This window comes from Rhinopithecus bieti, unplaced genomic scaffold (genome assembly GCF_001698545.2).
Source record: "Rhinopithecus bieti isolate Rb0 unplaced genomic scaffold, ASM169854v2 scaffold_6149, whole genome shotgun sequence".
Taxonomy (NCBI): Eukaryota; Metazoa; Chordata; class Mammalia; order Primates; family Cercopithecidae; genus Rhinopithecus; species Rhinopithecus bieti.
Window position 1 is genome coordinate 15,512 of NW_016804934.1, and position 27,132 is coordinate 42,643.

At 53.1% G+C, this 27,132-nt stretch overlaps 2 protein-coding genes and 1 long non-coding RNA gene across 6 annotated transcripts; 1 reads left to right on the forward strand and 2 right to left on the reverse strand.

The window, feature by feature from the left end:
* Positions 1 to 59: 59 nt before the first annotated feature.
* On the reverse strand, positions 60 to 9,035 carry LOC108528778 (uncharacterized). Of its 2 annotated transcripts, XR_001885297.1 has the most exons (4): positions 9,006 to 9,030; positions 8,362 to 8,493; positions 2,708 to 2,859; positions 60 to 665 (listed from the first exon to the last, which is right to left on the reverse strand). It is a non-coding gene; the product is annotated as an uncharacterized LOC108528778 (long non-coding RNA). The 2 variants fall into 2 exon arrangements; XR_001885298.1 differs by lacking the exon at positions 8,362 to 8,493 and having other exon boundaries at positions 9,006 to 9,035.
* Positions 8,977 to 18,391, forward strand: CCDC86 (coiled-coil domain containing 86). The gene is made up of 4 exons (XM_017870756.1): positions 8,977 to 9,893; positions 14,939 to 15,068; positions 17,256 to 17,330; positions 17,523 to 18,391. The coding sequence occupies exons 1-4, from the start codon at positions 9,136 to 9,138 to the stop codon at positions 17,640 to 17,642; spliced, it is 1,083 nt and encodes a 360-aa protein (XP_017726245.1). The 5' UTR covers positions 8,977 to 9,135; the 3' UTR covers positions 17,643 to 18,391.
* Positions 18,248 to 23,248, reverse strand: PTGDR2 (prostaglandin D2 receptor 2). Of its 3 annotated transcripts, none has more exons than XM_017870753.1 (2): positions 23,151 to 23,248; positions 18,248 to 21,034 (listed from the first exon to the last, which is right to left on the reverse strand). In XM_017870753.1, the coding sequence occupies exon 2, from the start codon at positions 21,023 to 21,025 to the stop codon at positions 19,835 to 19,837; it is 1,191 nt and encodes a 396-aa protein (XP_017726242.1). In that variant the 5' UTR covers positions 21,026 to 21,034; positions 23,151 to 23,248; the 3' UTR covers positions 18,248 to 19,834. The 3 variants fall into 3 exon arrangements, with proteins under 3 accessions (XP_017726242.1, XP_017726243.1, XP_017726244.1); XM_017870754.1 differs by having other exon boundaries at positions 18,248 to 21,057; XM_017870755.1 differs by having other exon boundaries at positions 23,074 to 23,154.
* Positions 23,249 to 27,132: the final 3,884 nt, after the last annotated feature.

Consider the following 27,132-nt stretch of genomic DNA (forward strand, 5'->3'; position numbering starts at 1 on the left):
GATGAAGCAATGGTGCCATAGTGGGCATCATCCCTACCAACCATATTTGTCCCAGAAAAGGGCGCAAAAATGACCATAAGACTTTCCCCCTTGAGAGAGATGCCTGCATGTTAGCAAATAATTTCTGTACCAGTTGCTATGTCACAAACCACCCCCAAAACTTTCTGGCGTAAAATAATCATGTTATCATGCTCATAGATTTTACAGCCCATAACTTGGACAAAGCAGAGCAGGAAGAGGTGATCTCTGCTCTATGATTTCTGGAGCCTCTGCTGGGAAGAATCCAAGTTGAGAGTGATCTGAGGAGCGGGAGCTAGAATCATCTGGAAGCATCTTCACTCATGCCTGACAGATGATGCAGGCTGTCAGCCAGGACCTCAGCTGGGCTGTAAGCTAGAGCACTTTCATGGGCCTCTCCATGTGGGATGATTGGGACTTCCTCACAACATGGTGGCTGAGTTCCAAGAGTTAGCATCCTGTCCATGAAAGCCAGGTGGAAGCTCATAACATTCTTATAAACTAGCCTCAGATGTCACATGGCATGCTGGATGTGCAGTGCCTCATGCCCGTAATCTTGGCACTTTGGGAGGCTGAGGCAGAAGAATGGCTTGAGGCCAGGAGTTCAAGACCAGTTTGGGTAACATAGCAGGATCATAGCAGGACCTCTGCAAACAACAAACAAAAAACAAACAGAAAACAAACAAAAAAACAATAATCATAATTATCCAAGTGTGGCAGTGTCCGCCTGTAGTCCCAGTTACTCAGGAGGCTAAGGCAGGAGGATCACTTGAGCCCAGGATTTTGAAGCTACAGTGAGCTATGATCTAAGTAGGCTGGGCAACAGAGTAAGACTCTGTCTCTGCAAATAACATGAAGAAGTCACATGGCAACAGTCCTGCCGTACTTGGCCAGGGCAATTACAAAGATCCATGCAGGTTTGAAGTGTAGACCCCACTACTGGAGGGAAGGGGGTATCTAGGCCACATGGTAAGAGCACATGGATAGGAGATACTTTTGAGGCCAACTTGGGAAAACGCAATGTTCTACACAACCTGTGTCTAATTTCCGAACAAGTGGGATATCTTGATCTACCCAGAGTCATCTTGAAAGCAGAGAGCGAAAACCACTCAAGCAGAAGATAATATCTGAGTGTTGTATAATCTTTGGTTTGGAGCAGAGAATCAAACAGCAGCAGAATAACACTTCAGTTGATCAGCCCCTGCCCTGTATAGCAGGTACTCTTAATGATCTGAAATTTCTGCCTTATTTTCAAAGAATAGAAAAATTAGGCCTGGGCTAGAGAGGAGATTCATTCTTGATTTAGGTCAAGTGCCTAAAACACAGAGGCAAAGCAGTGTGGGTGAAACTGTACACACTTTGGAAGCACAGTGCTAGATTTAAACCCTCACTGTGCCACTGACCAGCTGCCTGTCCCTGGGCAATTTCTCCACCTCTGAGAAACAGTGCGGCAATATTAACTTCCTCATGGGGTTGCTGTGAGGATTAAATGGGGTCATATCTGCCAAAGCCTTCATAGCTACCCTGGAAAGAATCTCAGAGAATTAAATGGGGTAATATCTGCCAAAGCCTTCGTAGCTACTCTGGAAAGAATCTCAATCATTTAAACTGCCAATGGAACTGATCCATTTTTATGATGTTTAATTCACTGCAATAAAATGTGTTCTCATCAAGACTGCTGACCATTCTTATGTCCGGAAAGCTTACCCTAAGTGACGTACTTTTCCATCGGTAAACATGGGAGTGGGCCTTTTTGGGGAAATGATCTGCTTGTTTCTATAACTGTCCTTTGAAAGAATGCACCATGGCATCTGAGATCCAGAAGAACGAGCCTTGTTGATCCAGTGGGGTCCAGGAGTTGCTCTGTCCTTGGGGGGCTCACGTTCTGTTTGCTCCATGAGAACAGAGAAGGGAGACTGTTGACTCAGGGGAGGGCTCATCTCACCAACCTGGCATTGTATGAGCCACTGAATCAGATTTGGGGCTGGTTTTGGTCACCACTAGAGTGTCAGAGAAACTCAGTGGTAGAGAAAGCAGAGATTTTCCCTATCACATGGTCAACAGGAACCAAGGAATCAAGAAAGCAGGAACCAAGCTGATCCATGCTTCAGGGAAGGTCTTATAATTTGCTCCTGGTATGCTCCTCCTTGGTCACCAAGGCAGGGTCTCCAGGGGTTACCATTCAGATGAAGCCATCATATTGATTGGAAGGGATGACCATTACTTAGGCAGATCTCACACTGTGCAAGGGTCAGAGCTTTAGAGGAAATGAGAGAATAGGGAGAAGTGAACAGAGAGGAAGCCAAATATTAGAGGAAATGAGAGAATAGGGAGAAGTGAACAGAGAGGAAGGGAGGGGAAGTGACTCACTATGAAACTGTGATTTTTCAGTTCTTAGGAACTGACAGTCCATATGTATGGGATGTAAACATGTGTGCCTACCCATCTGTCTGCCTAAGCTCTTCTTCCACACACGGGAAGGAAGCCCGCAGCTTTCACCCACTGGCAACATAATCACAAGGTCTATAGCTCTCCCAACTAAATGCAGCTCCATGAAGCTGAGATGGCTCATAGCCAAGGAATAGGGGCCAGATTCTGAGTTGAGAAGTCCTGAGTTCAAGTCCTGTGACTTAACATTTGGGTAACACTCAGCAAGTCAGGTAACTTCTCTGAGATACCATCTCCTCACCTGTAAAATAGGGGAACTAATCCTTGCTCAGCCTTCCTCAAAGGATAATTTTCAGATTCCGGTGTTTATTATCTGTGCCTCCAAGATGCCGTAAGATCCACTAAGGCAGAGACCATGATTGCCCTCTTCCCTGTTGTACCTCTTCATGACACCTGTCATGAAGTAAATATTCAAAAAAGGCTGGTGAATAAATGAACGATAGTATGATGAACTCAGCCCCTGCCCTAGACAGAAGGCAAAGAAAGAAAGCTCTTCTTGCATTGCTCATTCCTTCCCACCAGATACTGCTCCTTAAAGTGTGGTCTGTGGACCAGCAGCAGCAGCAGCACCTGAGAGCTTGTTAGAAATGCAAATTCAGTCCGGGCATGGTAGCTCACACCTGTAATCCCAGAACTTTGGGAGGCCAAGGCGGGCGGATCACCTGAGGTCAGGAATTTGAACCCAGCTTGGCCAACATGGTGAAACCCCGTCTCTACCAAAATTACAAAAATTAGAATTAGCTGGCGTGGTGGTGCATGCCTGTAGTGCCAGCTACTTGGGAGGCTAAGGCAGAAGAATCGCTTGAACCCGGGAGGCAGAGGTTGCAGTGAGCCGAGATCACACCACTGCACTCCAGCCTGGGTGACAGAGTGAGACTCCATCTCAAAAAAAAAAAAAAAAAAAAAAAAAAAAAAGAAATGCAAAATCATGAATCTCAATTTGGGGGGGTTCGGAGCCCAGGAATCTGTGTTTTAACACACCCCCTCCATGATGCCAACACTCACTGAAGTTTGAAAAGCATTGCTGTTGGACACACTGGGGTGAGGATGGAATGGGGTATGAGATGCCACGCCCCCTTCTTGAGTTAACTACTTTCCATCTGGTTCAGGTGTTCATTATCCAACCCACCCCATCTCTTCTTGGCCTGCCTTGGAAAGGCTGTGGAAGCTGGCAGGTGCCTGAGGAGGGATAGGAGGTCTTGTCTCCTCCTCCCCCTCCCCATGGTGACCTGGGAGTAGCAGGTCTGGCCCCTTCCTGTTTCAGCAGAACCTGCAGATACTGTGAGAGGATAAGGAGATAAGCTCTGCTCTCCTCAGCCCTGAGCAGGGGCAGATACATGAGAGCTTTGCAAAGTGGGCCTCTCCCAGGTCAGGCAGCTTCTCTGCACCCTGGCAATGTCCTGTAGGGGCAGCTGGGAGGTCTCAAGCTGGGGTCCCAAGTACCATTCCATCCTCCCCCATCCCTTGGCCCCTTCTACTGAGGTCTCTTCCCACCTCCTCTCAAGGATCTGAAACTGATAGTAAGCTGTTGGAAGCGTGCAGCACAGATGAGCCTCTGAGATAAGCACACACGATAAGAACTCACACAATCACCCTGGTCCTGTTCCATGTTCTCAGTGGCACCTGATTCAAGGTACCTAGAAGCAGCTCTTCACACGTGCAAAAGAGAAAGTAGGGGTAACTACTGAAGGAGGCAAGCTGGACTCCCAGAGAGGTAAAAACAAAATGCAACAGGGACAGATGAAGAATCCTGCACTATCCAAAAAAGCCAACAGTTCATGTCCAAGATCAGAGCAAGGAGGTCCTGGGAGCAAGGGAGCCTGACAACCATGGGAACCAGACTGAGGGTTTCAATCAGATGTCCATGGGGTGGCTTGAATGCAATCTTGGCCACACTGATACAGATTATGGAGTAGGGAGGTGACAAATCCACTCATCTGTCCATGGGGCAGTTAACCTTAGTGCCAGAAGGAGCTCTGGGCCCCACATTCTGGAAGCATTGTAGAGAACTGGTGTCTTTCCCAAAGACTTATCATGTTATGGGAGGAACAGGAGATGCTTAACCTGGATAAAAGACAATTCTGGAAAAGCTACAAGAAAACTGACTTCAAATATTTGAGAGAGCTCTGAGCGAAAGACAGAGCAGCTTGGATCCTTGGAGCACAATGAAGATTAGCGGAGGCCCAATTGCACCTCCATCCATCTGGGTCCTGCCTTCACTCTTGCCATGCTCAGCAACATCCTGGTTGCCAATGACACCCCAGACTGAGTCAGCCCCATGTCCCAGTCCTGGGCCTGGTGCAGGTGGAGGTTTAGGGCTTAGAGTCAAGAAGCCCTGAGCTCCAGACCTCACCCTGCGCCCTCTTCTTGTGTCACCCTGGCCCTGAAGCGCAGCCTCTCTGGGAGTGGGATTTCCTGGTCAGTAAAATGAGGACGATCACTCCAGCCCTGTAAGATCATAATGAGGATCCATTCATTCAACAAACACATATCAAGCACCATGCTCCTGCTGAAAATCACCCTCCCGAACCAGAGGCTGGTCAGTAAAATCAAAAAAACAAAATGTGTTTGTTGAATTGGCCAGGCTGGTCTTGAACTCCCGGCATCCAGTGATCCACCTGCCTCAACCTCCCAAAGTACTAGGATTACAGATGTGAGCCACTGCACCCAGCCTCTCAGTTTCTTTATCTGTAAAATGGGAGTAATAACAACTGCACCTGCCTCACAGGATTATTGGGAGAAGCATGAAGACATGGATTTGTACTTGCAGAGTGCTTGAAACACGCATGGTAAGTGCTCAGTTAACGCTGCCATGACCGCCAGGGGCCCTTTCCCTGTCCTTCTCTCAGAGTTGGCTTCTGGAGAAACCCAGCCTGAAACACTGGGGCAAGCAGTGATTGGTCCAGGCATTGTTTCAAGCACTCTGCAAGTACACCACCACACCAGGCTCTTCTGAACATTTCAGGAGTCTCCTCTGGGCCTCTGCATACCACATATAATGACAATGACAAACTGAGCTCAGGTGGGAGTAGGGGGTTCTGGGCCAGAGCCCACCTGATGCTGAGGCTGACAAAGTGCCTCCAAGTGTCTGGGGACCCACCCAAAGGCCTCTTCTAAAACACATCTCCCTCTCTCTGGTGAAAACCTGAGATCACCCTCTGAAGTATCTCAGGCAAGGCTAGGTGTTGAACAGAGAGCCTTGGGGACCCAGGTCCCTGATATCTGGGAACTGTCAGACCCTCTCAACCGCAGTACCCCTTTAGCTGAGGGGAGGTCAATGACTCAGAGGAGAACACCTGATCCCTATCTTCCGTCCATCTGCCAGCGCTTGGTTTCCGTCAGTCAGCAGATCTCAGGTTACATAAATAGCTGGTATTGCTGATTAGGCACATTCTGCACGATGGTGTGTGCCAGGTGGTACCCAGCACCTCCCAGCACACAGACCAGGATCAGGGTGAGGAATAGGTGAGCAGGGCCCACGTGGGGGCAGCTGCAAGGCAGCTAAGCATGCCACCTCTGGAACCACAATCCTGGCTCCTGAATGTGTCGCTGTCTGATTTGGGGCAAGCACCTTAGCCTTCCCACGCCTGTCTCCTTGCCTGGGCAACAGGCAGATTTACTGGTAAGAGTTGTGGCTCTGGAATCAGACAGTCTACGTATGGATTTTGCTTCCACCACTTATTTGTTGTGTGACCTTTACAAGTGTCTCAGCCTCTCTGTGCCTCAGTCTTTTCGTTTCTTTTTTTTTTTTTTTTTTTTTTTTTTTTTTTTTTTTTTTTTTTTTGAGACAGAGTCTTGCTCTGTCACCCAGGTTGGAGTGCAGTGGCATGATCTCGGTTCACTGCAACCTCTACCTCCCAGGTTCAAGCAATTCTCCTGCCTCAGCCTCCTGAGTAGCTGGGACTAGAGGTGCCTGCCACCACGCCCAGCTAATTTTTGTACTTTCAGTAGAGATGGGGTTTTGGCATGTTGGCCAGGCTGGTCTTGAACTCTTGGCCACCAGTGATCCGCCTGCCTCGGCCTCCCAAAGTACTGGGATTACAGATGTGAGCCACCACACCCAGCCTCTCAGTCTCTTTATCTGTAAAATGGGAGTAATAACAACTGCACCTGCCTCACAGGATTGTTGGGAGAAGCATTAAGAAATGGATTTGTACTTGCAGAGTGCTTGAAACAATGCCTGGACCAGTCATGGCTGGCACCAGTGTTTCAGGCTAGGTTTCTCCAGAAGCCAACTCTGAGAAGAGGATTAAGTACAATATTTATCTCCTCTGAAAATGACCCCAGCAAGCATCTATAAGAAAATGGGGAAATGAGACAGGGATGAAGACAAAAGAGGGTGCATGAGCAGGTTACCTTTGTGGGGAATACGAGTTCAATCCTGCTGGGGGTCTCTGGGGGCTGCAGAGAAGCCCCTCAGTATCCTACACCCAAAGGCAAGAAAGCTGGGATGTAGAAAGCTGCAATAAAAAAAAGCAAAGGAGCGGCCAGACACAGTGGCTCATGCCTGTAATCCAACACTTTGGGAGGCTGAGGCAGGAGGATCACTTGAGCCCAGGAGTTCAAGACCAGCCTGAGCAACACAGGGAGACCCCTGTCTCCGCAAAAAATAAAAATAGCCTGGCATGGTGGCATGAGCCTGTGGTGCCAGCTACTCAGGAGGCTCAGGAGGATTCCCTGGGGCCTTGGAGGTCAAGGCTGCAGTGAGCTGTGATTGTGCCACTGTACTCCAGCCTGGACAACAGAGCAAGACCCTGTCTCAAAAACAATAATTTTTAAAAGAAAGCAAAGGAGTCTAAGGGGACAGGGTCCCAACAGCGACCACCACACCAGGCTCTTCTGAAAATTTCAGGAGTCTCCTCCAGGCCTGTGCATACCATGTATAATGACAATGACAAACTGAGCTCAGGTGGGAGTAGGGGGTTCTGGGCCAGAGCCCACCTGATGCTGAGGTTGACAAAGTGCCTCCAAATGTCTAGGGGACACCCAAAGCTCTCTGAGAAACATCTCCCTCTATCTGGTGAAAACCTGAGATCACCCTCTGAGGTATTTCAGGCTAGACTAGGATATGATCCAGTCAGCACTGGAGAGTGATCCCTCCAGCTGGGGACAAGAGCTTAGGAGGCAGGGCAAGCCTAGGGGGACTGGAGCAGGGCAGAGGGGCATACAGTCTCCTCCAGCACCCTGGCAATGCCTGCCAGGCTTGGTTCTGAGTGTCGGATCATTGGGATCTCTAGGCAGGCACAGGGCATTTAAGGAACTGAATGGAACTCACTCCTCTGACAGCTGCGGGGTGGAAGAGCTGGGCGAGGAGGTGTCCCAGCTGCTTCTCCTGTGGACAGCTGCATGGCAGGGGAGGAGTAGCAAGGCAGGCGAAGTCCCCCTGCAGGGGTCTCCTTAGCTCGGGAACATGAGGAAGTTGAGGACACTCTGACCCCTGATATCCTTGGACAATTTCCCAGGCCCTCTCGCAAGCCCCCAGCTGGAGAAACAATGGAATGGTTTCAAAAGAAACCACTGGAATGTTGGACAGGGGCCCTGGGACCTCTAATAGCCAACCCCAGGCAGTCCCAATAATTACGCAACTGGGCCACTTCCAAGATGTTCTTCCTAAGAAGCATGCTGTAAGTAAATCAAAGCCTCACTCCTAGGTCTCACAGGAAGGTCTACACAGCCCGACATTTCCCAATCCCACATCCCGAAAGTCTTTTCTAGGCCCTGGGAGGTCCAGAAGGCAACACCTGCTCACTGTGCTCACTGGTGAGGTCCCAAAGTGCTTAGTAAGCAAAGTACATTTACAGTTGAATAGCAAGGGAAGAGAGGGGAGGAGAGGCAGGTTGACACATGGGCAAAAACCACTGTCTGGGCTGAAAGGAAGATAAGAGATGATCCAACCTGTTTCTAGAACTGGGGCAGAAGAAGAGGGACGTGGGAGCGTACGCAGCTGGCTGAGGGCCCAGGTGAGCCACAGGACAAAGGTGCTGCATCTTATTGGTACCTCAGCTTCACTCATAGACGTTGAAAAGGCTGAAAAGGGAGAGCCATGGATTATATACGGAAGCACAGGACGGGAGAAGCAAGAGTGTGAACAATTAACACAGAAAAGACCGATCTTCCACCTCCACGACCCCCAGGTAGCATTCCCTCAGGCTGCTGGGAGAAGGACTCCGACAGGGTCATTTGGGATGCACGAAGCTAGTGCAAAATGACCCATACCACAAATGAGAAAACAGGCCCAAGGAGGGCAGGACCCTGCCCAACTGCACCGGAGTTGGCCACAAAACTTCCATCGGGCCTTGCCTAAGGCTCCTCGGACCTTTTTTCAACTCTGTTCTCTCCCTGAAATGGGTCCTCCCACTTTCCCTTTTCTACTTGCTCGCTCTTCTTTTCCCGGGAAACTTTGCAAGAAAGGCAAAAGCGAATCCTAGAAAAAAGACTGGCTCATCAATCACTTAACGAAGCCCGCGCGAATTGCGCATGCGCTTGCCGAGCCCCATCCCACCCCCCCTACCCCCCAGTCCCGCCTCTGCCCTCCTCACCAACACGGCCGCCTCAGCAACAGCCTCTCCTGCGCGTCACGGACGTGGCGACTCATGACGTCATAGGAAGGCGCCGGTTGTCGGCGGGGTCTGCACATGTACAGGGGTGTGGAAACTTACCCGCTGAGGCATGGATACACCGCTAAGGCGCAGCCGACGGCTGGGAGGCCTGAGGCCCGAATCCCCCGAGAGCCTCACTTCAGTTTCGCGGGTGAGACGGGCCCTTGTGGAGTTCCAGTCGAACCCAGAAGAAACGAGGGAACCCGGGTCTCCTCCAAGTGTGCAGCAAGCTGGCCTGGGGTCCACGGAAAGACCGCCGGAGACAAGCCCAGGATCACCCCATCTGCAGCAGGGTGCAGGCTTGGAGTCCCCCCAAGTGCAGCCAGAGCCAGGCCCAGGGTCCCCCCAGCGTCAGCAAGACGTACACCTGGAGTCGCCTCAAAGACAGCCGGAGTCCCGTCCTGAATCCCCAGGATGTCAGCCGAAGCCAAGTGAGGAGGCATCAAAGTGTTCTCAGGACCAGGGAGTACTGGCCTCGGAATTGGCCCAGAGTAAGGAGGAGCTGACCCCGGGAGCCCCCCAGCATCAGCTACCGCCGGGCCCAGGATCACCAGAGCCTTACCCCGGTCAGCAAGCTCCCGGTCCGGAGCCCTCTCAGCCACTACTGGAGCTGACACCCAAGGCACCTGGCTCCCCGCGGGGTCAGCATGAGCCGAGCAAGCCACCTCCAGCTGGGGAGACGATGACAGGCGGCTTCGGGGCAAAGAAGCGAAAAGATTCTTCATCCCAGGCCCCAGCGTCCAAGAAGTTGAACAAAGAGGAGCTTCCTGTAATCCCGAAGGGGAAGCCCAAATCGGGGCGAGTTTGGAAGGACCGCTCCAAGAAAAGGTGAAGTAGGGGACAGCTTGGACAGGGGTGGCGTTCTCTATGGTGTTGGGACCCCGCCTTTGCCCTGCTGCAGCCTGGAGAATAGCCCCAGGGTTAGAGAGAGCTCAGGTTAGTGAGGGTGTCAGCAAACAGGTAATTACAATCAGAATGTGGTAAAATGACCTGGGATCCCGGAGGGGTGGGGCCAGGCCCTCATAGATCAATTTCTCTGATGCTTTTCCTCTTCGGGGTCCCTGTGGGCCTCTCTTGTAGCACCTCAGTTGCGTATTCGTTCAACAGACATTTACCGTTTTCTACCCTCTCTAGTGAGGGAGGCAGAAGCAAGTAAACCAGCCATTACTTGATCAAAGCAGTGAAGTCTTCATCCAACATAGTCTGTTACAGTTATTTGCCTTTAAGATGAAAAGTATTACTGAGCACTGATTATATACAGCCTTTCAAACATGGAACAGCATGTATCATCACACTTAATCTGCACATCAGCCCTGTGAAGCAGGTGGTGGTATTCCTGTTTTTTGTGCGAGGAAACCGAGGCTAAATAAGTGGTAGGTACAGGATCTGAGCACAGATCTGATTCCGAAGCTTGTGTGCAAAACCCCTTTACCCAATCCCTGTAGATCCACCTTGAATTGGATTGCAACCTTCTTAAGGGGCAGGCGCGAGATCTTTCTTGTCTTTCTGGGCCAAGAGCATAGTAAATGCTCAATGCTTATTTAAGGAAGGAACGAAGTGGCTCGTCTGAAGAAGGAAGAGTTTAGGCTGCCGTGAAGGAGAGGTGTGGGGTTCAGTTCCAATTCAAGCTAATGGGAACCACAGGGAGAGTCAGGGATACATGCCTGTGAGGGGCCATGAGGAAGGTGGGTGTTTTTAGGGGAGAAGCTGACTCTGTGCCAGGCTTCATGCTAGGCCCTTTGCTTATACCTTTAAAACCCTAGGCTGTGGGTATTATCCCCCCACCCCTGATTAAACAGAAGAAACTGAGGCTTACAGAGTAATTTATTGCAAGTCTCCTATGAGAGAGACTTTGAAGCTAGAGTGACTGTAGCTGTTGGAGAAGTGGATGATGGCACTACCCCTCTGCCCTGTCCCAGCGGGTCACAGGAGAATGGCTGGGCCATTGATGGCCATGTGGAACTGGAGGAGGCTGGTCCAGGTGGGAAGAGGGTGATGAGCAAGTTGAGCGAGTGAAGCTTGGGTCCTGGTACTCACGCTGCAGGTGGGGAGATGGGCTTGCTAAGCTCGAGGGGGCTGGGCCCATGCACAGGTGAGGAGAAGGGAGGGGCCCGCACAAGACACAGAATCAGCAGCTGGAGCGGAGTAGGAGGCCATAGATCACTTGACCAAGAAGTCTGGAGAGAGAGTTTGTGGTCCCAGCTCCCTGCCCAACTGCAGACACTTCCTGACTCACTGTTGCTCACTCAGAGCACGCACTCCAGCCTCCTTAATGAGGCCGGCAGGCCCACCCTCCTCTCCCCTCCATCACTAGAGCTTCCACACCGACGTCCCCTCCATGTTTCCCCTGTGCGTGACGCTCCCTCCTTCCTCAGCGCCTTCACACGTGCTGTTCCCACTGTTTGAAAGGCTCTTCCTTTGGCCAATCCCCCACTCATGTTTCAGGGCTCAGCTCAAATGTCACCTCCTCTGAAAAGCCTCTCTGGCTTATCCAACTAGGGTTAAGTCCCCATGCTTTATGTTATCATCGTGTGCTGTCCTTCTCTTTTGTAACACCTCCATTTGCACAAGTGCTTATTTATTTCCGTGATTCTTATTGACTGCCTGTTATCCTTTAAACCAGAGGCTCCATGAGAGTGTGAGAGTGGGGACTTACCTCTCATGACTAGATCCCCCAGAGCCCAGCGCAGGGCAGGCACTAAGCTGAACAAGTGGATGAATGAGGACAGAAGGTAGTTCGTTCATTCATCAACCAGTTGCTCGGATCTGGGATAAACATGGCTGTGAACAAAAAGCCTCTGCTCTCCTGAAGCAAACGTTGTAATTGTGGGAAACAGATCAAGAACAAGTACACACATGATATGTCTGTGATAAAGACTTTAAAGAAAAATAAACCAGGATAGGGACCAGAGAATAACAGGGAGGGCAGGGTATTGCCACAGTGGTCAGAGATGGCCTCGCAGATAAAGAGGCCTGAGCAGAGGGAGCCAGGCAGAGATCTGGGGAAACAGTATCCAGGCAAGAGGAAAAGGAAGTTCAGAGGCATTGGGGCGGGAGCAAGCTCCCGTTTGAGAAGTATTCCAGAGGTCTTGCTGCTGGAATGAGGGGGAGAAGGGGAAACAGTAGGAGATGAGGTCAGAGAGACAGCAGGGCCTGGTGACCCTTGCAGGGACTCCGGATTTCCTGAGTGAGCTTGGGAGCCATGGAAGGGTGTCAAGCAAAGGAATGAAATGACCTGACTTGTGAGATCAGCCTGGCTACTGGACACAGACATAGGCCGGCAGGGGTGAAGGCAGGGAAACCCACAAGGAGGCTGTTGCAAGAGAACTAAAACAGCTTCAGAAGCTGCAGGCAGGTCTGTGGAGAGGGGCCCAGTAGGGCCACTAAATGAATGTTTAGGATCTTGGAGGGAGCAGCTTCAGTGGGTGGTGAGTGAACCGGGAGATGGATGGGAAGCAGCTCCCGCTGCAGGGAGGAAGACAGCCACAGCTGGGAAAGCGTGTGTGGTGAGGGAGACCTGGCTGCAGCCCTGCCTTTGTGCTCATGCCAAACGCCACCTTCTCCATAGTGCACCTCGGGCATGCTGTCTGCCTGCTCTGAGGAGTAGTGTTTATGGAGCACCTATTATGTGTGTGTGTGTGGATTAAATCTCCTACCACCCTTTGGGTTAGGAATGATTCTCATCTCCACTGGAGAGGATGCTGAGACTCAGAGAGGCTACCTTGCTCAAGGTCACCCAGGTGGTAAGTGGTTGGACTTGGAACCCAGGCCTGAGTTCCTTCAATACACAGGTAGAACCGATGGTCTGGAACTGCCCTGCCTCAGTACCTTAGCTGCCAGCCACATGTGGCTATGTAAATTTAAATTAATTAAAATTAAATAAAATGTAAGATTCAGCTTCTCTATCAACACCAACCACATTTCTAGCGCTCAGCAGCCACCCATGACTAGTGGCTACCTTATTAGACGGTGTCAATGTGGAATGTTTCCACCATCATAGAAAGTTCTGTTTGACAGCCCTGCTCTACAGAGATGCAGCTCTGTGCCCTGTGGTTCTGTGTGTCTCTAGGCTCCCACCACCTTGTCCCTTCAGGGTTCTTGTACCCCAGCTTGGGAAGCCCCACTTTACAGTTATGGGGGAGGTCCATGTGGCACCCCATTCTTAGTGCTTAGGAGGCCAGGCCTTCATTGGCAGGGCCCTGGGAGGGGGAGAAGGAAATCAGGGAGCTGGTGGCAGGACTTTGGGAAGGGGAGAAGGAAATCAGGGAGCTGGGGCCAGAAGTCAGCAGGGCCAAGGGACACCAAAACGGGCCTTGAATCTAAAAGAGAAAGGCCTAACTTCAGTATGCGGAGGCCACCGAGACACTTCTTTGCATTTCGTTTTTACTTTTTTTGAATGGAAATTTTCAAGCATACAAAGAGCAAAGCTCTCAAGTCCCCGTTATCAGCATCAACACAGTTCAGCATTTTACTAGTCTAGTTTCATCTTTGATCCTCGGCTCTTTTTTTTTTTTTGAGATGGGGTTTCATTCTTGTTGCCCAGGCTGGAGTGCAGCGGGCGATCTTGGCTCACCGCAACCTCCACCTCCCAGGTTCAAGCGATTCTCCTGCCTCAGCCTCCGGAGTAGCTGGGATTACAGGCATGCGCCACCATGTCCAGCTAATTTTGTATTTTTAGTAGAGACAGGGTTTCTCCGTGTTGGTCCAGCTGGTCTCGAACTCCCGACCTTAGGTGATCCTCCTGCCTCAGCCTCACAAAGTGCTGAGATTACAGGCGTGAGCCACCGCGCCCGGCCAATCCTTGGCATTTTTTTTTCCCTGAAATATTTTAAAGTACATCCTAGATATATCATCCCATTCATAAATCCTTATAGTATGCATTCTTACGGAGATGAGCTTAGTTCTCCTGTAACTCTAAAATCATCGTCACTCTTTTCAGATTTCCCTGGACGTGCACACTCCATCTCCAGCTGGGGGAAGAGATTCTTGTTTTCCTTTTTCTTTTTTCTTTTCTTTCTTTCTTTTTCTTTCTTTTTTTTTTTAAGACAGAGTCTTGCTCTGTCACCCAGGCTGGAGTGCAGTGGTGCGCTCTCTGCTCACTGCAAGCTCCACCTCCCAGGCTCAAGCAATTGTTGTGCCTCAGCCTCCCAAGTACCTCGGATTATAGGCGTACACCATCACATCCAGCTAATTTTTGTATCTTTAGTAGAAACTTTAGTAGGTTTTAGTAGGCTTGGTAGGTTTTGCCATATTGGCCAGGCTGGTCTCCAACTCCTGGACTCATGTGATCCGCCCACCTTGGCCTCCCAAAGTGCTGGGATTACAAGCATGAGCCACCACATCCAGTCTTGGCGGGGAAGATTCTGAATCATTACCCAGAACTCTAACCACTCACACTGCTCTGAAATGGAATGGGCCGCCTCCAGAGGGGGTGAGTGCCCGACCTCCAGAGGCATTGACATCCGGGCCAAATGCGCTTGGCGGAAGCAGCAGAACTTTACAGCAGGGGGTGCGTAGCCTGGACTCTGCAGTCGCTGACAGGGTTCGAGTCCTGACTGCCACTTAGGAACAAGGTATCTTTAGTCAGCTATTTAACCTCTCCACACCTTGGCCTGCTCCTCCGTAAGTGGAGAAGATAGGAGTACCCACCTCAGAGGCATGTAGCCAAGGCCTGAGAAATGGCAGCCAGCACAATCAGGGTTCCCTCCCACCCCAAGTCTCTGCAGACCTGGAGGGCCGCCTGTCGGGCCATCAAGGAGGTGGTTCTGCCTGGCCTCTGGGGAAGAAGGTCCAGAGCCTGCGGCTGAGAAGAGACAGGGCATGGGTGGCGCTCGCCCCACAGACCCTGTACGCACCCACTCTCCCCCGTTCAGATTCTCCCAGATGCTTCAGGACAAGCCCCTGCGCACATCGTGGCAGCGGAAGATGAAGGAACGCCAGGAGAGGAAGCTGGCCAAGGACTTTGCCCGTCACCTGGAGGAGGAGAAGGAGAGGCGCCGCCAGGTGAGGGGCCAGCCAGGCTGAGCTGGTGTCTGCTGGTACAACCTGAGGCGGGAGCTGAGGGAGGGTGCCTGGGGGAGGCCAACTTGGTTAAGAAACGTTCTTGAATCTGAAGGCCCCAGGGAGGAAGGGCACCTGGCCAGAAGCAGAATTGCAGTCTGGGACCACAGGGCAGGGAGGCCCAGGGGACCATCCAGTTTAGCCTGGGCTGCTGAAAGAGCCTCAGGGACAGGGATGGAGGGGGAGGACCAGAAGCAGGCCATGGGGAGAGGCCCAGGAGGAAGCCCTGGGTGGTAGGGCAATTAGTGAGATGGGATCCAGGGCCTTTTGCTGGAACCTACTCAGTTGGGAAGGGCTTGCAGATTGGAAATCCATGTCCCCAGTATGGCTGCTGTCATTCTCCAAGAAGCAGCCCACACACCAGCAACACAGATGGCCCCCGCACCTTTCCTCCACTTCTGTCCCCTGTCACCCATCCCAGTGCCAGGAAGCCCCTGTAAAGGGTCACAGCCTCACCCACATCTCCCAGGAACTTTTCAGCGGGGGGTGGGGGTGGGGGGAAGAGGCCATGCTTAGCAGGCAGCATGCAGAGAAAGCGGAGTGGCATTGGTCAGCACCTGCCCCCCAGGGCAGAGACATCAGTGAGAGGTTCTTCCTCCACTCCTCTAATGACCCCAGGGGTGTAGGAGGAGTGCTGGACGGGATTCAGACAACTCATCCCTAGCCCGTGGTCCCAGCCTGGCCACTGAGGAAAGCGGTGGGCCAGTCACTCAGTCATCTGTCCCCTGCTTTAAGTCACCCCAGCTCAGCTTACAGCTGACATCCGAGGAACGGTGTGTCTGCCACTGTATGCTGAGGCCTTATCTCTTCCTGTGTGGCCCTGGCTCCCTCTTGGGCAAGACAGAGCTGCCGTCTCACTTCTCATGGTCCTCTGCAAAGGTGCTCCTGCCCAGCCCAGGCCTGCCTTGACCACAAGAGGCCAAGGCTCACTTCTCCTTCCTCCCCCAGGGCCTAGGCCACCCCTGCTACCCCAAGTCACCAAAGCCAGCAGAGACCCCTAACCATGCAGCAACCTTGGAGCTGACGTCCCCACCCTGGCCTTGCCGAGGGACACAGTCAGCATGGCCAGAGAGCACTGGGCTTCCCCTCCCAAGACAGACTCCATCGAGAGTCTCAGTGTGCCCAAGGAGCTAGGGGCTGCTCCAAGCCCTGCACGTGCATTCCCTCATTGATTTCTCAAAACTATCTTACAAGGTAGATACTGTGGTCACTGTCACTTTAAAGATGGAGAAGCTGAGGCACAGACTTTGCTAAGGTCATCTGTTTAGGAAATAACAGGATCGGCCAGGTGCGGTGGCTCAAGCCTGTAATCCCAGCACTTTGGGAGGCCGAGACGGGCGGATCACGAGATCAGGAGATCGAGACCATCCTGGCTAACACGGTGAAACCCCGTCTCTACTAAAAAATACAAAAAAAAAAACTAGCCGGGCGAGGTGGCGGGCGTCTGTAGTCCCAGCTACTCGGGAGGCTGAGGCAGGAGAATGGCGTAAACCCGGGAGGTGGAGCTTGCAGTGAGCTGAGATCCATCCACTGCACTCCAGCCCAGGCAACAGAGCGAGACTCCATCTCAAAAAAAAAAAAGGAAATAACAGGATCAAGATTTGAATCCAGCCCAGATAGCTCCAAAGCCTTTTCTGTACAGTGCAGCCCCTCCCCAGCCCCACACCTGCAAAAATCTCAGGGACCAAGCCCTCACCCCTGACCTGGCATTCTGCAGCAGCGGGACTCCAGGGGAAGAGGGGGAGACCATCCAAGAGGGTGGGAATGGGGGAAGGGCCAGCACCCCTTTCTCCCTTGGCAGTTGATGAGAGTGGCCCAAGGGACCACTGTCTGCATGTGCGTGAATCTCTAGGTGGGCACCTCCATGTCTCAGCCCCTGTTCTCAGTTGCCTGTCCCGTACCCACCTCCCAACGTGCTGTCAGGAGCTTCCACCACAGTGGGCCCCTGGCACTAGACCGTGGCACAGGATTGCTCCCGCTGGCCCTCCATCCACACATCACCAACCTGGAGCCTGGGTTAGAGGGCCTTTCCCCTTCTGGGAATTCTGCCTGCTCTCATTCTTCTGGGGCCTGAGAGACCAGGGCCACCTCCACTCCCCGACTCAAATCCCCTTCTCCTGCATGTTCTAGGAGAAGAAACAGCGCCGGGCCGAGAACCTGAAACGCCGCCTGGAGAATGAGCAGAAGGCAGAAGTCGTCCAAGTGGTGAGTGTCTCGTTTTCCCCCCCTTGCCATTCTGCCCCGCTTGGGGGTGCAAACCAGGGCCTCGACCCCTGCCTCATGTGTCACCACTGTCGTGCTGTGATCTCAGGCCCCTGTGGAGTGGCCTTCCTCTCCCCTGGGAATTTGGACCAAGGCTGCAGCCACACTAATGCCCTCCCCTCATACCATCCCCAGATCCGAAACCCCGCCAAGCTCAAGCGGGCAAAGAAGAAGCAGCTGCGCTCCATTGAGAAGCGGGACACCCTGGCCCTGCTGCAGAAGCAGCCGCCCCAGCGGCTGGCAGCCAAGATCTGAGCTCAGGACAGCCCGAGGCCTTCCATGGCCAACAATCATGTCAGACACAGCACCTCAGGCCGCTGCTCAGACGCCTCTGCTGGAGCCAGCACTCCAACCCCGTGGCTGCAGAACAGGGACCCCACCCCGACCGGGGCTCCTCAGCCTTTGAAGGCTTCCAGGCAGGTCTGTGTGGGACAGAAGCCCAGAGGGGACCTGGGACCTGGCAGAGATGGGGGCGGGAAGAGATTCAGCCCCCATCCCTCCTTCCTCTCCTTCTCCAAGTGCCTTCAAACCAAGAACAGCAATTCTTCTGGTTCCTCAGTGAGCTGGTGGCTGGCAGGTGACTCCCCCAGCGGTGTATGCCCTTTCTCAGCATGCTAGGTTCATCCCAGGCCTGGAGGCTGGCAGTTGGGAATCCAGCTTTCCCCACACCTTCCCAAAGACTGCTCTGAGCACCTCCACACCCCACTGGCTCTGTCCCCGGCAAGCTGAATCCGGCTCCTTTCCACTTTTCAACACTGAAAGATTAAAATGGGGGGGTTGCGGGGAGCAGAGTTTTCCCCCAGTACCTCCTTTCCCAAACCAGACTCTGCAGAAGCCCCAGAGAATCTAACTCATGCCTGTCCAGTCTACAGCAAAATGTTTATTGAGTGCCTGTTGCATACAGGCACAATCCTAGGCACCAGCAAATACAGACAATAGACCAAAGTCCCTGCCCTCAAGGAGCTTTCATTCTAATGGAGAGGAAACATAGTAAACAAAATGCACCACGTGTCCGATGGGGGAAGTGCTATGAGTAAAGGGAGAAGGGATGGGAGGGAGCAGGGGTGAGGTGTCAACACAGGGTGGCTGTGCAGCTAGCTGGGCACCTCACTGTTTCCTTTGCTCAACACCTGCTGTGGGCCAGGCCTTCAGTGACCCTGGCTTTGGTGGCAGAAAAAACACAGGACCAAGATCTCAAGAGTTTCTCATCTGCTTCTTCCACTGACATTTCATCCACCAAGTAGAATTCACTGGCACCAGTTTTTCAGTCCCTGGGCTGCAGAGCTCAAACCCAGCAGTCTCTGACCCCAAGTCCATGGCAGATGGAGGAATGAGACGCGGTGCAGTGGAAGTGGTAGGTCAGAAATGCAAGTTACCCCTCCTACCCACAAATGGGAAATGGTAGCTGCCCAGCCCCATGCAGCCTGGAGGCGGGGGCTGCACAGATCTTGGGATTACCAGTGCCCAGAGGATACCCAGTGGTATCCCACAGAATACCACACCTGCAGGGAGGCTGGTCAGCTCAGCTAAGAAATGACATGTGCTGTAGTCTCGGAGTTGCTGTGCCCATTCAAATTCTAAAGACCGAAGACTTTTAGTCATTTCCCCTGTTGGATTTGATTAGCCCCAGGTTTCCTGAGTGCTTGACTATGCCATCCCCTGCTTCTTCTGCCTTGGAAGCACTTTGGGCAGTGCTGGGTCACAGGGTAGCATCTTAAGTCCCTCTAGTAAGTCAGAGAATGTCCTCGCTCACCAGAGTCATTGAGCATGTGATGCTTAGTGCAGACCCCTGTGGTCCTTAGTCCTGAAACTGAGTAAGTCACTTAACCTCCCTGAGCCAGAATGTGCTCAGCTGTAAAGACTGGCTAATAGAAGCTGCTCCTTAAGATTGTGGGATAAAGCGTCTAGGGCAGTAAGCATTGGCTAAATGAAGAGGGCCGACTGGAACAGTGCTTCTCAAACCTTTCCTCTCTCTTCTCCAAAAATACATAGCTGGTTTAACATAAAACTCCCTCTCCCATCATCTGGTAAAACTGAGCTCCAGGGAGACGCCCGTGTGCCCTTCCGACTCCACTGCCCTAGTGTGAGAAGTCTATTATGACTTTCACTTTGTGTTACTCCAGGCCTCCTCTGTGAACCTGCCGCACTGGCTTCGCGGCCTGGGAGCTTGTTAAATGCAGACTCTCAGCACCCGCCCCGGCCTCCTGAATCAGCCTGCACTTAACAAGACCCCTAGGTTTTTCACAGGCACATAAAGTTTGAGAAGCACTGCTTTAACTCACTGTTTCTGAAAAAGATTAAAGAGTCTCCGGGGCACTTTAAAATGCAGATGCCTGGGTCCCGCCCCTCCGACTTTGATCACTGCGGCTGGAGTCCGGATATCAAGTTGAACCGCGGTGCCCTAGTGATGCTTTCGCGTGTGAGCGCTGCCCTACCTGGGCCGGGTTCTAACTCGAGGTGCTGCTGAGCGCCCGGTTCAGGGGTCCCCTCTGAGGGGACGCTGCGCAGCCGCCCAGCAGCCAGCCGAGGAGGCGCGCGGGGCCCCGCGGTTCCTCGGGGCGGCTGTTGAGAGCTAAGGAGGAGGCCGAGCGGGCGGTGGAGGGGCTGCGGCGGCGGCGGCGGCTGCTTCCCGCGCCACCCAGCTCGCTGTCGTCCACCAGCACGCTCTCCAGCACTGTGCGCAGCGAGCGCCGCAGCTTGCGCAGCATGTCGGGGCAGGTGAGCACGTAGAGCACCGGGTTGGCCACGCTGTTGAAGAAGGCCAGGCTGGTGACGAAGGGCAGCCCGCGCCACACAAGCGGCCGCAGCCCGGGTTTAGCGTGCGCCCGCGCCTCCAGCAGGCTGAACACGTGGTAGGGCCCCCAGCAGAGTGCGAAGGCCGTCACGACGGCCGCCACCAGGCGCACAAAGCGGCCGGGCCGCCGACGTCCGCGGTGCTGCAGCCGCAGGCTCACGGCTGCGTGGCTCGAGGCGATGATCGCCAGCGGCACCAGGAAGGCCAGCAGGAACTTGCTGACTGCCAGGGCTGCCTGGCGCGAGTTGCACGTGGCGTCGCGGTCAGGCCCCGGGTTCAGGAGCAGCACGTTGTAGTAGCACATGATGCGCCCGTCCAGCCGTGAGATGGTGTCCCGGAACACGAAATAGGGCACCGTGTTGAGCACCGCTAGCGCCCAGAGCACCAGGCAGACTTTGTGCGCTGCGGCCACGGTGCGATGGTTCTGCGCCCACACCGGCCGCACCACCTGCAGGCAGCGGTCCAGGCTGATGGCGCTGAGCAGGAAGCCGCTGGCGAACATATTGAGAAAGAAGATGGAGGAATGCAGTTTGCAGAAGGTGGTGCCCAGCTCCCACGAGTGGCCCACGGCCAAGAAGTAGGTGAAGAAGGGCAGGGAAGCAGAGGCCAACAGGTCAGACAGTGCCAGGTGCAGCACCCAGGTGGTGACCACGGTCTGGCGCATGCGGCAGCCCACCACGAAGAGGATGACTCCATTCTCCACCAGGCCCAGCAGCGAGGCCAGCCCGTGCAGCAGCACGGCCGCGTGGTCGATGTAGCGGATGCTGGTGTTGCTGTGGCTCCGGAGATGGCTCATCTCCTCTAGGATGGGACAGAGCGGCTTCAGCGTGGCGTTGGCGGACATCGTGGAGTTCTGCAGTGGAGGGAAGGTGGCGCCTAGGTTGGCAGTGCAGGGGCCACGGGGGAACCAAGAAAGAGGCCTGGGGTGGGACCGTCCCCAGGAGATGCCCATGTGACTCATGAATATATTGGGCGGTGGGGGCGGGGGGAGTAACATCCCAGCATTGCTGTGCCTGGGCAAGTCATTTAACCTTCCTGAGCCTTTTTCTGAATCTGAAACGTGGATGTCAGTCATAACAGCATCTAGCTCATAGAGTTATTGGGAGCATTAAATGAGTTAATACATAAAAGCATTTAGAACATGGCCTGGCACACAGCAGGCGCTGTATCAGTGTCATTGTGATGACTATGAAGCAAATGGTCTAAGATCACACAGAGAAATAGGAACAAGGCCAGGCCACACAGGACTCCTTTTCCCAATCCCCAGAGCGCTGGCGGGTGAAGGAGTCCCCACAACTAGGGCAAGAGGGTCCTGCTGGCCTGGGGGATGGAGATGCTGCCCCTTCCCCCCCACAGCACCCCCAGACCTTGCCTCTCTAAGATCCTCCGTGCCGCTCCCCGCACTCAGTGGTGGTTGGTTAGATGTGTTGACCGTGAACAGTGGAACCAGCCCCTCCTCTGATAGTTGGAGAGGAAATAAGATAAGAGCCAGGAGAGCTGGGTAGGAGGAACTCCCACATGGGGCTCTGCAGGCCCAATGGGGCCAAAAGATCTCTCCCCTCTCAGGAGCAGCCACAGCAGCAGCCTCTGCCCTGTTCATTCACTTACTCCCTCATGCACTCATCCAAAAATAAGACGTGCATGCTCACATCCTCACTGAAAGCCTGAAAGACCACCTGATGTGAGGCTGGTCAGGATCAGTGAGGGCTGAAGACATTGCATGAGGCTCCATGCAGGAGGCAGGGGGCAAGTAGCCAGGGACAGGGACCCGGGTTGTCCTGGGCAGCAGTGACACTCCAGGTACTATGGTAGGTCCTTCAATAGGTGCTGTCTTTCTGGCTCTAGAAGAATGGTGCTAGTACTCCATCCCATTTTACAGATGAGAAAACTGAGCCTCAAGTTGTTAAATAACTGGCCCAGAGCCACCCAGACAGCACACACGTGGAGGAGCAAGTTGCATGCTCAGCCTGTGCTCTTTCCTCTTCCCCTACTCCAAGGAAGAGAGGATGGAAGAGGAAGAAGGAAAGTGGGAGAGGGGAGCAATGGGCTTTAGTACTCGTCTTTCTAGGGAGAGCACTGTTGGCCAGGATGAGAAAACCCACTCCCTTCTAGAGACCACAGTCCTTTATAGGGTGGGGTCCTGGGATATCAAACTAGAATTTTGCTGGCAGATGAGCCCCTTGGAGCTGGGGATCTGCAGGTAGATGGAAGAGGAGCCTGTGCTTCCTGAGAATGGGCACTTCCTAAGCTTTCGGATGTGCAGAGCAGTTACTCTTGCAATGGACCTATGAGACCCCACTTTTCAGAAGAAGAAACGGATGAAGTTCAGAAAAGCACAGCAACTTGCCCAGCATTCCTCAGCTGCAGCGGTGGGGCTGGGTCTTCACTCCCAGCAGACAGCCAAGTGCTACCCACTGTCTGCCCTGAAACATTCCCTGCAGACCAGCTGCTGCTTATCCAAGTCCCATGGGGATGATCAGAGAGCACAGTCCTGCCATCCCTGGGAACCACCAGATCAGTCCTTCTGACTCAATAGAGACAGCCCCCAGCCTCCCAGGATTCTCAGGAGCCCAGCAGCTAAGGTCCAGCTTTGGCAGGTTAAAAAAAAAAAGAGGCAGACAGAGTGCAAGCTGTGGGAGTCCAAGACCTGGGTTTGAATCCCAGCTCCTCAGCTTCCTGGCTTCGTGACCTTGGGCCAGTTACTCTAAGCCTGCTGGTGTCATCTTCCCACCCAGACTGCTTGTGAATACTGACAGACAGTTGAGTGGTTTCCCCTGGTACCTGACATCTAGTTAATGCCTCAAAGAAGCTAGTCCTTCCCTCCTCTGAGCACCAAGTCCCCCTCCAATCTTTGGTAAACTCTGCCATCCTAGCTGGTAACAGCCCTCTCACCTGGTAAAACTTTGCCTTCTCCTGTGGGTCCAGAGAGGGTGCTAGGCCGCTCAGCCCCTGGGCCACTGCCTCCTTACCTGGGTACAGAGGGAGCACAGGATTCCAGCCCCAGAGGCAGTCGGCTCCTGACGGCAGCTATACGAGAGGCAGCAGGCAGAGGTGGGAGAGGGAGGCTGAGAGAGGAAATAGCTGTCAGCCCCAGTGCATGTGTGTTTAGGGGTGGGGTGTGGGGAGGCGGGGACAGCTGGAGAGTGAGTTGTCATAGGGGAGTTCAAGTATCATCAGTCTCCATCAGTGCCGGCAGCCCCTGCTCCACCCACCCCTGCTTCATGAAGGAGACTGCAGAAGCCCAGAGGGCAATGCAAGTGCACGTGAAAAAATCAATGTGTGCAAGAGAGTGTGAGCCCCAGTGTGCCTAGGGGTGTGCTTTTGAGAGTGACCGGCGTGTAGGATAAGTGCGTGAGAAGGAGAATGTCTCATCCATCTGTCTACTGTTCCTGGGCTGCCATCTCCTGACACCAGAATCCTCAGAGAAGAAACCCCTCCAGCTCTTCTGCGTTTCCCAGGCAGTGTGGGGGCCTCTCCATTACGGACCTGAGGGCCCCAAGGCCAGGAAAGCACAGTGGGGTAGTAGAGGCAGTGGGAAGAACGCAGGCCAAGAGGTCAGTCATTTCTGTTTGCTGAGCCTGGGGTTGTCATCTGTGAGCGGAAGCAGTGACATCTGCCTTACGGTCTGTGGTAAGGGTTGAATGAGGTGGATTCCGCAAAGTTTACGGCACACAGTAAGTGCTTATAAAAATCAGCTCCCTGGCCGGGCGCAGTGGCTCACACCTGTAATCCCAGCACTTTGGGAGGCCGAGGCGGGCGGATCACGAGGTCAGGAGATCAAGACCATCCTGGCTAACACAGTGAAACCCCATCTCTACTAAAAATGCAAAAAATTAGCCCGGCGTGGCGGCGGGCGCCTGTAATCCCAGCTACTTGGGAGGCTGAGGCAGGAGAATGGCGGGAACCCGGGAGGCGGAGCTTGCAGTGAGCCGAGATCCGGCCACTGCACTCCAGACTGGGCGACTGAGCAAGACTCTGTCTCAAAAAAAAAAAAAAAAAAATCAGCTTCCTTCCCCTCTGAGGGAAAAATGAATGTAGGCTCTAAGGCAAAGGTCATATCGCTTTTATTTAAAACAGGCTCAATTTTGGGAGGCCGAGGCGGGTGGATCACTTGAGGTCAGGAGTTCAAGACCAGCCTGACCAACATGGCAAATCCCCCATCTGTACTAAAAATACAAAACTCAGCCAGGCGTGGTGGCATAAACCTGTAACCCCAGCTACTTGGGAGGCTGAGGCATGAGAATCACTTAAACCCAGGAGGTGGAGGTTGCAGTGAGCTGTGATCACGCCACTGCACTCTAGCCCGGGCGACAGAGTAAAACTCCATCTCAAAAAAAATGGAAATTTAAACAACAACAACAACAACAACAAAAAAAAAACAAAAGCAAACAAAAACAGAGAAAAAAAAAAAAAACAGGCTCAAAACCCTAAGATAAGAGAAGTTTACATTTCATTGTTCCCTAACTCCTTACTCTCATTTGCTGACCAAGCTTCCTGGGGTCAGGACCATCCCTTCAACCTCAGCATCTCAGCACCTAATGGGTACTCATTAAAACATGTTAAGAACTCAATATCCCTGTATCAAGGCAAGGGCACCACCCATGGGATGGACCGCACAAGCATCTTCCACTGAGGCCTAGGCTTAACGCAGAACCTAATGCATAATACACTCTTGCTGAGAGGCTACCATCATGAGTGGAAAATGAGTCAAATGCTATGCCCTTGTGATAGGGATAATACATCTCATTGGAGCCCAGTATGGCAGATCAGTAAGAGCCTTGGTGATCCAAATCATTAGCAATAGGAAAATGTCTCCTCTCCCCCAGTACGGGAGGTTTGACTTCCAAAGACAAATGCCTGTAGCCCTTCAGAGAAAATAGGTGGGTGATTCCATTCTGCTTGGGAAAAGGGCCCTCTTTTCCACCCACCCCCGATGTCCAACCCACTGAAACACAGACAAGGCCATGTGTGCCGTGTCTGCGCACAAAGAGTGTCAGGCTTTGGTTAAGCCCAGGGACTCTGGGGCCACTGCCAGTGTTTGGATCTGGCACACTCACTCCCCAGCTATGTGATCTTGGGCAAGTAAATTCATCAGTAAAATATGAACTTTAAATGGTGTTCCTTCTGCACAGTCCCACCCTCAAAGGACAGGGGTTGGAGCCCAGATTTCTCTTTGGACTAAGAAAAAGAATCACCTCTTCCCCACCACCCCACCCCACAGACACATCTCAGCACCAGGGCATCAGGCTTGAGATAAGACGCAGCCCTTCCTCTGGATCTCAGCCTACCCTTGCCCCCTTGTGCAGTGAACATTCTGCACAACCTCTCCTGGCAGCCCTGCTGAGGTTCTTCTTTTCTGGCTAAAAAACCCTTACTCCTCTGCCCCTTCTCAGTCCTTGTTTCCAGTCCTGTAATCACTGTAGTGGCTCACGTCCAGACCTCTCTAAAGAAAACTTATTACTAAGTAAACAAAAAAAGCTACTAAGCTTAACAAAGTTACCAAAACAAACCAAAAAAGGTATTCCAGATAAGCAGGCCCCAGAGGAATTTTCTGAAGAAGAGCCGTGTCCTGCCTTATCCCATGCGCTGTGTCCCCCAGGACTGGGAGAATGATGCAAGCTATGCTCAGGCTCAGGCCCTAGTCCCTAAAGCACAGCCTCCTCCAAGGCCTGGAACTTAACATCAGAGCCAGTAAGAGTGGAAGTCGGGTCCCTCGCTGCCTCAGCACCACCTTCTGCCGTGGAGGAGACGAATCTGAGCCTGTCGCTTCCCGCCACACGGACCTCTGCTGCGTCTCTGCTGCCCATGGGAGCTGTCCAGATTCCCAACCTAGCAGGATCCAGTGCACCAACCACCAGTCCCTGCACCCCCTTCCTCATGTCCACAGCTACCCCATCCTTTCTTTCCCCACCTCCATGCCTTGGCACGTGCTGCTGGGAGTGCTTCCTCCCCTCCACGATTCATCCTGCAGGGCCTCTTTCTGAGACCATCAATGTCGCTAGATACTCAGAGGATACTTACAGCATCAATGTTTAACAAATACAGTCAAGGGAGCAAAGGAACGGAGAAGGGGCCAACGGAGCCCTCAGGCATAGGCCCAGCCCAGATGGGCTCTCTTCTCCCTCTAGCCCTGCCTTAGGAGGAGGGTTTTTAATGTTCCCTTCTGGCCACTTTAAAGAAGTCAGTCAAACAGGAAGTGAGATGCAGGGCAGGAAGCAGGGTGAGGCCTGCCCTGGGATCCTCCGGCCGCTTGCTTGGAGGCCCTCAAGCCACCCACACCCAGTAGAGGAGCAGCATGGCAGGGCCCCACATGATACCTTGAGGAGGCCCAGGTTGAGTTCCCTGGTGCCACCATCACCTACAGGACTCCTCGCATGGCCAACAAGCCCCTCGGTGATCCAGTCCCACCCAAGCCTCCCCTGGTATTGCTGCCACTCCCTAGTGGCATCCTGTCATCAGCCAGCACCCATCACTGTCCCCTCCTGTCCTGTGCACACCAGGCTGTTTCTGTGCCCTGGCTTATGCTGTTTGTGCTGTGCTCTGGAATGCCTTTTCTTCCCTTGGACTCTCAGTGAACTCCTATTCATCCTTCAAAACCCTGGTTAGAGGTTGCCTCCTCTGGGAAGACTTTGCTGATTCTGTCAGACAGACCCACATGCTGTCCCTCCCTCCCACATCTCCACTTCACTTGACCCGTAGCCCCCTTGTCCTCCCTGGTAACTCTTGTTCACACAACTGTTCACCACCCTCATGAGCCACCTGAAGACAGAGACTTATTCCGATTTTATCTCCTCACCTCCAAAGGCAAGCAGAGGGCCTGACACATGAGAGGGGGCCCAAAAAATAGTTGCTAAACACAATGAATCTCTAAAATTGGCTTCCATGTGCAGACCCCAAAGGACCCCAGTCCCTCATGATGACCCTTTCTGGGACCTTTACTTTTTTTTTTTT

Excerpts from the sequence above, each read along its gene's own strand:
- PTGDR2 (XM_017870753.1), bottom strand. The coding sequence starts at position 21,025 with ATGTCCGCCAACGCCACGCTGAAGCCGCTCTGTCCCATCCTAGAGGAG.
- CCDC86 (XM_017870756.1), top strand. The coding sequence starts at position 9,136 with ATGGATACACCGCTAAGGCGCAGCCGACGGCTGGGAGGCCTGAGGCCC. Across the intron at positions 15,069-17,255 it reads AGAAGGAGAGGCGCCGCCAG|GAGAAGAAACAGCGCCGGGC; the intron begins GTGAGGGGCCAG and ends TGCATGTTCTAG. Across the intron at positions 17,331-17,522 it reads AGGCAGAAGTCGTCCAAGTG|ATCCGAAACCCCGCCAAGCT; the intron begins GTGAGTGTCTCG and ends TACCATCCCCAG.